The sequence below is a fragment of the Barbus barbus genome (genome assembly GCF_936440315.1).
Source record: "Barbus barbus genome assembly, chromosome: 34".
NCBI lineage: Eukaryota > Metazoa > Chordata > Actinopteri > Cypriniformes > Cyprinidae > Barbus > Barbus barbus.
In genome coordinates, this window is record NC_136762.1 from 4,428,334 (window position 1) to 4,441,403 (window position 13,070).

General features: G+C 38.0%; 1 protein-coding gene across 1 annotated transcript in view; it reads right to left on the minus strand.

Annotated features, from left to right (window-relative positions):
- Positions 1–13,070, minus strand: part of LOC306854200 (protocadherin Fat 3-like) — a gene marked incomplete at its 5' end in the record, with an annotated part of 90,891 nt that overhangs the window by 58,608 nt on the left and 19,213 nt on the right. The window contains one exon of the mRNA XM_079392025.1: positions 561–622. Within this exon, the coding sequence (XP_079248151.1) occupies positions 561–622 (62 nt within the window). The remainder of the gene's footprint in view (positions 1–560; positions 623–13,070) is intronic.

The following is a 13,070-nucleotide window of genomic DNA, read 5'->3' on the forward strand; positions in this document are numbered from 1 at the left end:
TCCATCTCGGCAACAACAACAGAACGATTAATTCAATTCACTTTATTCATTTCCTTTCACAGACTGCTGTGCCACGCCTGTACAAATTCAATCTGTCTGTCTGAGAGAAAGAAAGAGGGAGCAATAAATGAGCAAAAAGAGGGGGTTGTAATAAATTAAAGGGGCATTTGGTCTGTGTAATGTTTGGGTGTCAAGGGATCACGCGGTGAATGGGTAACATAACGTGAGTGACAAGTTCGTTCTCAAAAGATCAACACGACAAACCGCTTTTATTACAAACACAAAACACCCACTCGAATACATTGACTTTCCCACTTAAACATAAGCGAACAGCAAGCATTTTGAATTTCAAACAGCCGTCTATAGGACTCGGTCTGAACCCGTTGATAATCTTGCGTCCAAATGAAGTGAAAATTGTTGTAATTCTCCTGTCCCTCACAAAATTGATCTGCAATTTGGAGGCAGTGCAAATTAGCATGGCTAGCAGCTCTCACACCTGATGTGTGTTTGTGTGAACGTAGCTATATGTGTGAATGTGGGTTCGCAGGAATGTGTCTCACCTCCAGTACATGCTCAGCCTGTTGTTCACGATCCAGTTTCCGAGAGGTTGTGGTAATCAGACCTGCAACACACAAAATCACTCGTTTTAGCAGGATCTTTATAAATATTCTTTGATCCAACCACTTCTGCAGTCTCTAACTACAGGTAATGACAGTGATTTAAGTTTCACAAACCTTACAGGTGCATCTCAGAAAATTAGAATATGGTGAAAATTCATTTTTTTCTTGTAACATTTCAAAAAGTGAAACTCATATTTTAGATTCATTGCATGTAAAGTAAAACACTTGAAAAGTTTTTTTGTTTTAATTTTGACGATAAGAGCTTACAGCTCATGAAAGTCAAAAATCAGTATCTCAAAATATTAGAATATTTACATTTGAGTTTCAATAAATGACCATCTCTACAGTATAAATTCTGGGCATCTCTTGTTCTTTGAAACCACAATAATGGGGAAGACTGCTGACTTGGCAATGGTCCAGAAGACGAACATTGACGCCCTCCACAAAGAGGGTAAGTCACAGAGGGTCATTACTGAAAGCTGTGGCTGTTTACAGAGTGCTGTATCAAAGCATATTAAATTCAAAGTTGACTGGAAGGAAGAAATTGGGTAGGAAAAGGTGCACAAGCAACAGGGATGACCGCAAGCTTGAGAATACTGTTAAGCAAAGCTGATTCAAACACTTGGGAGAGTTTGACAAGGAGTGGATTGAAGCTAGAGTCAGTGCATCAAGAGTCACCACGCTCAGACGTCTTCAGGAAAAGGGCTACCAAGCCACTTCTGAAACAGAAACAACGTCTGAATCATCTTACCTGGGCTAAGGAGAAAAAGAACTGGACTGTTGTTCAGTGGTCCAAAGTCCTCTTTTCAGATAAAAGTAAATTTTGTATTTCATTTGGAAATCAATTTCTGGAGTCTGGAGGAAGACTGGAGAGGCACAGAACCCAAGCTGCTTGAAGTCCAGTGTGAAGTTTCTGAAGTCAGTGATGATTTGGGGTGTCGTGACGTCTGCTGGTGTTGGTCCACTGTGTTTTATCTAGTCCAGAGTCAATGCAGCCGTCTACCAGGAGATTTTGGAGCACTTTATGCTTCCATCTGCTGACAATCTTTATGGAGATGCTGATTTGCTTTTCCAGCAGGACTTTAGCAGCTGCCCACAGTGCCAAAAACACTTCCAAGTGGTTTGCTGACCATGATATTATTGTGCTTAATTGGCCAGCCAACATGCCTGACCTGAACCCCATAGAGAATCTATGGTATATTTTCAAGAGAAAGATGAGAAACAGTGGATCTAACAATCCAGACGAGCTGAAGGCTCAATAGTGCCTCAGCAGAGCCACAGGCTGATCGCTTCCATGCCATTCCTCACTGATGCTGGAGTTTGTGCTAAAGGAGCCCCGACCAAGTATTGAGTGCATAAATGAACATACTTTAAAGAACTTGAACTTTTCTCTTTTGCAAATCCTTTTTTTGATTGCTCTTAGGAAATATTCTAATATTTTGAGATACTGATATTTTACTTTCATGAGCTGTAAGCTCTAATCATCAAAATTAAAACAAAAAACTTTTGAAATGTTTTACTTTACAAGTAATGAATCTAAATTTTTGAAATGTTACAAGAAAAAAAAATACTTTTTCACCATATTGTAATTTTCTGAGATGCACCTGTAAATTCACACAAATAGCTTCATTGTTGTTTACATTTATTCATTTAGCTGACGCTTTTATCCAAAGCGACTTACAATTGCTATATATGTCAGAGGTCGCACGCCTCTGGAGCAACTAGGGGTTAAGTGTCTTGCTCAGGGACACATTGGTGTCTCACAGCGGATTCGAACCCGGGTCTCTCACACCAAAGGCATGTGTCTTATCCACTGCGCCATCACCACCATTCATTGTTAGATGAAATTCACTAAAAGTAATGAGTACTTGGGAGTTTTTGATACTGTAACGAAACAAAATAGAGTTTTTGAATGATTCAGTTAAAATAATGATATCATAAGAGTCATTTGTTTGTCAATCGGACTGCACTGTTCTCGCTACATGCAACAACTTAATTTTGCAAAAATAGTTTATGTGTTTTTGACCTACACTGTACAAGACACGAGAACAGTCTGCTATTTAGGTTTGTACATCAGCATGGACTCACTAACTTTAACGTTAGCTAGTTTTAGCCAGAGATACCTTGCTAAAGCACAAGATAACATTAACGTTTTGCATGAGCAGATGAAAATTGTAACTTAATGAGTGTATGACAACCAGAAAATGAACGTTTTTGTCTTCATTTGTATTGGGGTTGAATACGTAGGGACTACGTAGGTTTTGCTGTTTTGTTTGGATTCAGGAAATGTAATAAAATAAATTATATTGCCCATCCTCTCTGGATACCTGGAATCAGTGTTACAAGTACCCCAGGCACATTGTTTTTCCATTTTTGAAGCAAAGACCCCATAAAACTGATGCGAGCTTCGGATCGTAATATGTTTCTCTATGGCGCTGAAACCTAAAGATGTCCGAGTTCCTCTCCCCGTGCAACTGATACTCGACTGCCATTGGCTAGTCTGCATTCGAGGGGAGGGGCTTACCGATAGGTCAACTGAACAAAAGGGACAGTAAAAACATTTATAATATTTAAAAAATTATATTTCAAATAAATGCTGTTCTTTTGAACTTTTTATTCAACAAAGAATCCTGAAAAAAAATGTAGCACTGTTTCCACAAAATATTAAACAACACAACTCTTTTTAACATTGATAATAATCAGAAATGTTTTTGAGCAAATCAGCATTTTAGAATGATTTCTGAAGGATCACGTGGCACTGAAGACTGGAGTAATGATGCTGAAAATTCAACTTTGCATTACAGGAACACATTATATTTTAATAGAAAAGAGTTTTTTTAAATATCAATAATATTTCACAATATTACAGATTTTACGGTATTTTTTATCAAATAAATGCAGTCTTGGTGAGATATTTTACCAAGGCTTGGTGAAAAAAGCCTTGGTATATTACCTATAAGGAATGTGGGTAGTGCAATTTATTTAAAAAAAATAATAATAATTAAGTTAAATTACAGAAAAGATTCAACTTCATCACTACGAAAACTAATTTTTGCTATGTTGATTTTTTTTAACTTTTGTAGCCCTGCTGATGTGCTCCTTCAGTAACGTTCTCTGTGGCTCGTCAAAGTGCCTGCGAGTCCTTAAGTATGCTTTCTGATCAGGTGCATCCCAGGGCGCCCCATTACTGACCCATATCAGAGATGAAGAGAGACACAAGGAGGAAGAGAAAGAGAGGGGGCGGCTGTGTTGAATCAAGTTACAGCGGCGCAGGGCACTTGTACTGAGAGAGAGAAAAAACGGAAGGAGAAAACAAAAAGAGGAGAACGGGAGAGGAGGGGAACGTGGGGGCAAACAAAAAGAACAGAGACAAAAGTTTACTGATGACATCATGCCTGTAACACACACACACACACACATACACACACAGAGTCCGTTTGAGGCCCCACTGGATAATTGCTGCTACCTGAATGGGGTTTACTGGTCATAGTGGGCAAGCGGGGTCTTAACGTCTACAGACTTCTGATCTCATCGTCATGGCAACCAGAGGCTCGTTACACAGCTACCACTCTTGACTGGCGTGTGTGGGAAAGTAAGTCCGCATACGGGGGGAAAACGGACGGATTAGAGCTTTAATGTTGGACACCGAACACCCACGCAGGCTTTTTATGCGACGTTCATAATATAGGGTACTCAAAAAAACAAATCCCCCAGATGCACACTTTCATAGTCAAAAGTTTCTCTTAAAGGGACAGATCACCCAAAAATGAAAAGTTGGTTATCATTTACTCACCCTCATATCATTTCAAACCTGAGTTTCTTTCTTCTGTTGAGTACCGTAGAGGATATTTTGAAGAATTTTGGTAAACAAACAGTTGACGGTACCCATTGACTTTAATAGTATGGGGGAAAAAAATCCAATTGAAGTCAATGGCTACCATCAACTGTTTGGTTACCAACATTCTCCAAAATATCGACTTTTGTGTTCAAGAGAAGAAAAACTCATAAGTAACATGAGCGTGAGAAAATGACAAAATTATAATTTTTGGGCGATCTATCTCTTTAACCTACTTTTAACTAACAGCAATAGATTTGCTAATGAGGGTGTCTTTGTATAAGGATCCAATCAGTGAAAATGAGTGTGCGCTTAGCTAAAGAACAGCTGCATTCACTGGAATTAGCATATTAATTAGAGAAACGAGTGATTACAAGCAATTAACTAAAACAGCAATAGTATACAACAGCATACCTATACAGGCCAGTTATCTGTTGCGTGTAGAATATGCATGAGATGTAGCTTTCTTTTTATCTTTTTAGTTTTTGAATTATTTTATAATCGCCACATGCATTTATTTCACGGTGCATTTGTCTTTTGTTCCTCCACAGTCGTTAAAGGTTCACACGGGAGGCATTGATTTCCCAAGAAACTCATCGTGGATAAAAATAACGTCAAAACCTTTGGAAACTGCTGGCATTGCGTGTGTTTTGTGCGTCGAATGGCTGCAGGTGGGAATTGGCCCATATGAGTGTCTGTGATTCATTAGCAGGGTCGGCGTCATAAATTCGAAACGCACACCAAAGGAACGTAAACCGGCCACACACACACACACACACACACACACACACACACACACACACACACACACACACACACACACACACACACACACACATACATGCTGAGATCACACTGCATCTATAAATCAACAGCCGTCTGAAAAAGACAAAGAAACAAGAGAGTGGCAGATTTCAGCACAGAGGCGATTCATGCTGCTTTTTAAATTGCACGCTTTTTCTAAATGTCAAAACGGCATCTATAATTTATAGCGAGCCTTTGGACGGTCGTTTGCACCAATTGAAAAATGTTTTGCAGTCTTACACAGATTCTTTTTTAATAAACAACATGATTAAACAAGATTTATTTAAATGCATACTTTTATCAAGTAAATGGTTTGAGCCGGTTTTTACCCACTTGAACAGCTATTTTCAGTATTTCTGCTTTAATTATAACTATTTTATAAAGACAAACAGAGATTATTGATATATCAAAGCAATTAACCGTGATTCATTTGATTATTCAGGAATTTTATCTGTATGTCGTTTGATAAAAACAACATCAGCTTACATCTTGATTTTGTGTTTATTTAATATATTAATCCTTTTAAATATGAATTTTTAAATATTAAAACGTAAATACCTTCATAATGTTAATATATAAAATATATAAAGATTATTTTGATATTAATAATAATTTATTAATTTAATATAATCTCAAACTTAAGCTTTAATACGTAAAGCAATCTTAAAGTAAACACTCTTTATCAGTTATTCAATTTGCACATATACATCAAAAAATATAAAATGTATAAATAAAAAATAATAAAAATCACATAAATATAAAATAATTTTAAATCTGTTTTCTTGACAAATAGTTAATGCTAACAGTAATGCACAACACATTTTATGCAAGCACTTAAATGCAAATATTTACTTTAACTAAACAAGCATTCAAAATTTCTTTTTTTTTAATTTTGAGCTATTAAAATAAAAGTTATCACAATAACTATTTACAATTTCTAAGTAACTAGTCAAATGTACATTAGCATTCAAAAGCCCGTTTTGTTTTTGCGCAAGGCTCTTTTTCTTACCATTCTGCATTTATTTGATTAAAAATACAGTAAAAACAGTGTGAAATATTATTACAATTTAAATGAACTGCTTGCAATTTTAATATATTTTAAAATGTAATTTATTTCTGTGATCAAAGCTGAATTTTCAGCATCATTACTCCAATCGTCAGTGTCACACGATCCTTCAGAAATCATTTTGATTTGCTCAAGAGACATTTCTTATTATCACTGGTCCTGCGTGGGTTCATACGTTTCTTGGGTATTTCTGGCATAATTCTGTGAGTACATTACAGATAAAACGTAATGCTTTATAAAGAAACTCCACCAGAGAAGTACTTTAAAGATATGGCTTATTACTGCTCTTCAGGCCATGTTATCGCAGAAATGATGAACGATGCTTTTGATAAAACTCCGGGAGTCATCTATTATTCCAAATGATCCATTATGGAGGATAATCAGAACAATTGCAATCACGGTGAGCAGAGCGAATGTGGATCTCCACGCCGTATCGCTGGTTCAAGAACGGAGAAAACAGGGTGTTTACATGCTGTAGAAGAAGCAGTGATTATCGGAGCCGCAGCAGACAGAGAAAGAGAGAGCGCTATTCTTAGAGTCTTTCATCATGAGGAAGGATGTTAAGGAGTCGCAGAGGAACGGAAGAGTAAGAAACCGAGAAAGAGACAAAAAGACACGTAAGGCCTTGTGAACGAGAGAATGGGAGGGTGATACAGCGAGAGAGGGAGGAGAGGAAGGTGTTAGGAGAGGATAAGAGAGAGATGAGAGAGGATGAGACGGAGGGGGAGGAAAGACGAGGAGGAGAACTCGGGGTTGGAGGAGACCAAACGTGAATGTGTGAAACCTGCAGACGAGATTCACAGAGACGCAAAATTACTGCTGAGACAAGCAGAAGAGAGAAAGAGCGAGATTTCGCAAGCCTTTTGAAGAGTTTAAAGCTGAAAACAAGCAATGTTGTAGAAGTTTGAAGACTTGACCGTTCATCCGTCCAAATAGACTGTGACTGACGAGTGAATAAAATCGAGTTAGGAACCGCTACACAATGCGTGGTTTGAATTGCTAGAACGACAGTGTGGCTCTGGCTGTTTCACCTGACGTAAGTGAATGAAATGAAAGACGTTCATGCGCTCGGCTGAAGCGACTGTCTAATAATGATGGAAGTGTTTGTGTTTAGCTCTCCTCCTGTGATCTTACACACTCTTGAGCTGCTGTCGCCTCATCTACAGGAGACTCTGTTTACTGACTGCAGAGGAGCTTTTAGCTCTAACTCAGTGGAAAGCCACGGGAAATTATTTTAAAAGATGTTTTCACCCCCCTACAGAATCCCATAGGGGACACGTGTGATCTGTTCCATGCATTAGAGAAAATCACAAAAAATGAGTTTTGATGTTGTTATGAGAGGTAACGTTTCACATAGATGCTGGCTAAGATATGATATAATGGGAAAACATGCAAGGAAAAACCTTTTCTATAAATACATATACACACATGTATAAGTCAGATAAATTTATGGCCATTACATATTCTCAATTCACCCGCTACTGGCAGGTGTGACAAAAACATAATTTTGGCACACATCCATTCCTCCATCTATCCGTACATATATTTACCTATTCAATCATCTGTCCATCCATCCACCCGTTCAAGACAACATGTGTAGCGTCTGGTGGGATGTTTGGAAGCACAATGAGAGCAAATAAATCAGAGCAAAATGATGCTTAGGGAGCATGTAGAAACGGCTCAGGAGTTTATGAAGTGTGTTCAGAAGGCTGTAATGTTTAGGGAGAATGGAAGAGTGTCAGTAAACTGAGGTGAATGAACTATAATACTAGAGTTTTGCTCATGTTGTTCAGGGAGCGCGTGTAAACTGCTCAGTTCTGCATTTGTTTGTAGATGCACTAGGGAGAACAGACTCTGAACTTAAATAAGCTTAAACGCGCTTCCAAAAGGTGCAATTTCTCACATCTGTGTACAACCCAGACGGTCTAAATAAATTTATCACTGTACATAAGCAACAGAATACACTGAATCCATAGAGGACCTGTGTTGTGGATCAGCAACAGTAGGCTTTGATTAATAGAACATGACTTTTTTGTGTACACTCACAATTACAACAAAACTTTGTGGTTTTGGAAAAAAAAAGAAAACAAACTGGGTGCGCTCTTTGTCTTCTCTGTCTCCGCGAACTGCTTTTTGAAACACGTCACTAAAATGAACTGTAACTCAACACACAGACATGGGCGTTATCTCTATAGAAAGCTTGTGTCTACTTTTAAATGAAGTAAGTCATATGACAAAACAAACATTTTGTGATGAAGTAATCCATATGAAACCAACACGATGTTCAGTCTTTCCCGTCTAACTCATTATTCCTAAAGCAATCCCACCCCTCAAGGCTATAAAAGCAAAATAATAAAAAAATACTACAACTACTACTACTACTAATTATATTTTTTTTATGTTGCTGTTGGTGGTGGTTTATTTTTTTATATGATATTAAATTAATGATAATAAAAGGTATGATTATGATATGTTATTCGTTAACAACATAGCAAAATAAAAAAATAAAAACAGCAAAATTATTATTATTACTATTTAATTATATAGTAACAACAATATTAGTAATAATAATAATAACATCAATAATAATAATAAACATAACCATAATCATTATATTATTATTATAATATTAATAATACATTAAAAAAATTTTTTTTTATCTATATTTGTATTGATTTTTATTTTATTTTATTTTATTTTTTGGGGTTGGTTGGCCCAGTGTTGCGGTTTCTTTTTTATACTTTTGAAAAGATGAATTTAATTATTTTGGACTGAGCTAAGATTTTATTATTTTCCTCTTCTGGCCTTTTATTAGTTGCCTGTATTCAGTATTGATACCAGAGGCTGTCTTTCTGCTATCGATCAACTGAGTTGTTTAGGTGTGTATAAACTCCTCAGTTACAGACACATCTGCAAAAGCAATAAAGTGTACAAGCAATGTCCCCCATGACAGTAAAGAAATCTTTCAGAAGCATGTGTAAACTATCATAAGAGACCACACATTTCTCAGTGCAGGGATCAGTCCAGGCAATGTGTGTAAACTACAATATAACTTTAACTGTCCCAGCAGATGTGTTAGACTGCCGAGGGAGCACACAAACAAGAAGCGCAGACATGTCTAGGGAGCGTGTGCAAACTCCAGTCTTGTGAAAGAACTAAAGATGTTTTGTTTTGGAGTCACCTTCACAAAACGCTGCAGTGCATCATCAAAATATCCTCATAACATCTGCTTCCAACCATGCTGACTACACACACACACACACACACTTTCAAAAAACACACACCCTGGCTCTGTTTTCTCAGAAATGTGTCAATAAATAAACATTTCCTTGCGGCACGCACAAACTCCAGTGACTCAAAGATATCATTAATTAAACACACACACACACACACACACACACACACACACACACATAACAAGGTCTGAATTTTCAAAGCTGTGCATCATGTTCTCCGCTTGAAAAGAAACGTTATACAAATCAACTCTGGCAATCTCAGAAACATCAATTTCAACTGCTTTATAGGGGAATAATAAAATGACCTCTAAAGTCAACTTTACTGAATTGCTCAATACTTCTCCACAAGTTCCCTCCTCATGTGTACTTTATTTAAACCTGGAATTGAATGAAGTTTCCTGAGAGCGGTAATTTCATCTCTCTCTGTGCGCTCGGTATATTTGACACGGCATCAATAATTCATGTAATCTATATACATAAACAGATAAACAAGTTTCCAAATAAAAGCCCAACAAACAGAGCAGGGGTGTGTGTGCCAGCTAGATGGTGATGTGTAATCGTCTCTGTTACACACATGTATTTAAACATGACGAGGCTGAAAGGCCTTTCTCATGATGCTGACAGGTGAGAGCAGAGGCCAGGCCTGCATCCGTTTGATTAACATTTAGACAGCTTTCACTAGAACAAACAAATACATGTCTGAAATCAAACAGTTCACACCTCTGCAAAAAAGATAGATAGAACGAAAGATAGAACAGCAGAACGATAGAAAGGCAGAATGACAGAACTGAAGAACGATAGAACAAAAGAACGACAAAACAATAGAACAATAGATAGAATGATAGAACGATAGAATGATAGAACGACAGACACACAGATAGATAACAGAGATAGAACGACACATTGAACGATAGAAGGACAGATGGACAGACAGACAGACAGACAGATAGATAGAACGACACAGAACGATAGACGGACAGACGGACAGACAGACAGACAGACAGACAGACAGACAGATAGATAGAACGACACATAGAAGGCTAGAACGACAGACAGACAGACAGCTAGATAGCTAGATAGAGAGACAGACAGACAGACGGATAGACGGATAGACAGATAGCTAGATAGCAAGATAGAGAGACAGACAGACAGACGGATAGACGGATAGACAGATAGCTAGATAGCAAGATAGAGAGACAGACAGACAGACAGACAGATAGAACGACACATAGAAGGCTAGAACGACAGACAGACAGACAGACAGCTAGATAGCTAGATAGAGAGACAGACAGACAGACGGATAGACGGATAGACAGATAGCTAGATAGCAAGATAGAGAGACAGACAGACAGACAGATAGAACGACACATAGAAGGCTAGAACGACAGACGGACAGACGGACAGACAGACAGACAGATAGATAGAACGACACATAGAAGGCTAGAACGACAGACAGACAGACAGACAGCTAGATAGCTAGATAGAGAGACAGACAGACAGACGGATAGACGGATAGACAGATAGCTAGATAGCAAGATAGAGAGACAGACAGACAGACAGACAGATAGATAGAACGACACATAGAACGATAGACGGACAGACAGACAGACAGACAGACAGACAGATAGATAGAACGACACATAGAAGGCTAGAACGACAGACAGAAAGACAGACAGCTAGATAGCTAGATAGAGAGACAGACAGACAGACGGATAGACGGATAGACAGATAGCTAGATAGCAAGATAGAGAGACAGACAGACAGACAGATAGATAGAACGACACATAGAACGATAGACGGACAGACGGACAGACAGACAGACAGACAGATAGATAGAATGACACATAGAAGGCTAGAACGACAGACAGACAGACAGACAGCTAGATAGCTAGATAGAGAGACAGACAGACAGACGGATAGACAGATAGCTAGATAGCAAGATAGAGAGACAGACAGACAGACAGACAGATAGATAGAATGACACATAGAACGATAGACGGACAGACAGACAGACAGACAGATAGATAGATAGATAGAACGACACATAGAAGGCTAGAACGACAGACAGACAGACAGACAGCTAGATAGCTAGATAGAGAGACAGACAGACAGACGGATAGACGGATAGACAGATAGCTAGATAGCAAGATAGAGAGACAGACAGATAGAACGTCACATAGAAGGCTAGAACGACAGACAGACAGACAGACAGCTAGATAGCTAGATAGAGAGACAGACAGACAGACGGATGACACAACAGAACGATAGAACTGTAGATAATTAGATACAGTAACATTTATTTAGACTCTTTTTTCCAGAAGGATCCATAGATGGTGACCAGTGCTTTGACATTGATCTGTAACAAGATCGAACTTCTAGATCAAACACACACAAACAAACATACACACACACACACACACACACACACACACAGACAAAAGTTTGCAGAAAATTGATGTGTTGTGAGTTTTTCAGGAAATACCGTTTATGAAAACAAACTTATTGCATCAAACCTCACAACACTTTCTGATCTTTCTCTCTGGCTGCTTCCCTTTTGCTGTTGCCTTCTGTCTTTCTGACAGCTTGACCTTTTGTGACCTTTACAAAGTTTTTAATTAGGATCGGCGCTTCCTGCTGACATGTACTATGGGGCGTGTGGCTGGAGGGAAGGGCCTGTGGCTATGAAATTAATCTGTCAATCAAAGGCAAATCCATAACACCAGCCAATCAGCAGCCAGGATTTACAGTAAGCTCAAACGATGATGTCATAATGCGGAGAACAGCGACAGACCTCAAGAACTCACACACCCAGATGCTGATATTTAAATTTGTGAATTTAAATACTAAATGAGCAGAATTAATTAATGCACAGGAAGGAATAATTAGCTTTATCTACACCAAAGACTAAAACACTCAGAAAAAGACCAAAAAAAAAAAAAGACCAAAAGGTATTACCATGTTTTTTTCAGACAAGGTACCATGGTAAATCACAGTATATACAAATGACAGACAGACAGACAGACAGACAGACAGACAGACAGACAGACAGACAGACAGACAGACAGACAGACAGACAGATAGATAGATAGATAGATAGATAGATAGATAGATAGATAGATAGATAGATAGATAGATAGATAGATAGATAGATAGATAGATAGATAGATAGATAGATAGATAGATAGATAGATAGATAGATAGATAGATAGATAGATAGATAGATGAATGGATAGATAGATAAATTGATAGATAAATGAATGGGTAGATATATGGATAAAATGATAGATGGATGATAGTATGATAGATGATAGATGGAAGATGGACAGATGGATGGATAGACAGAGAGGTGGAAGATGGACATATAGATAGATAGACAGAACGATGGATGGATGGATGATAAAATGATAGATGGAAGATGGACAGATAGATGGATGGATGGTCGGATAGGTGGAAGATGGACAGATAGATGGATAGAATGATGGATGGATGGAAGTTGGATAGATGTACAT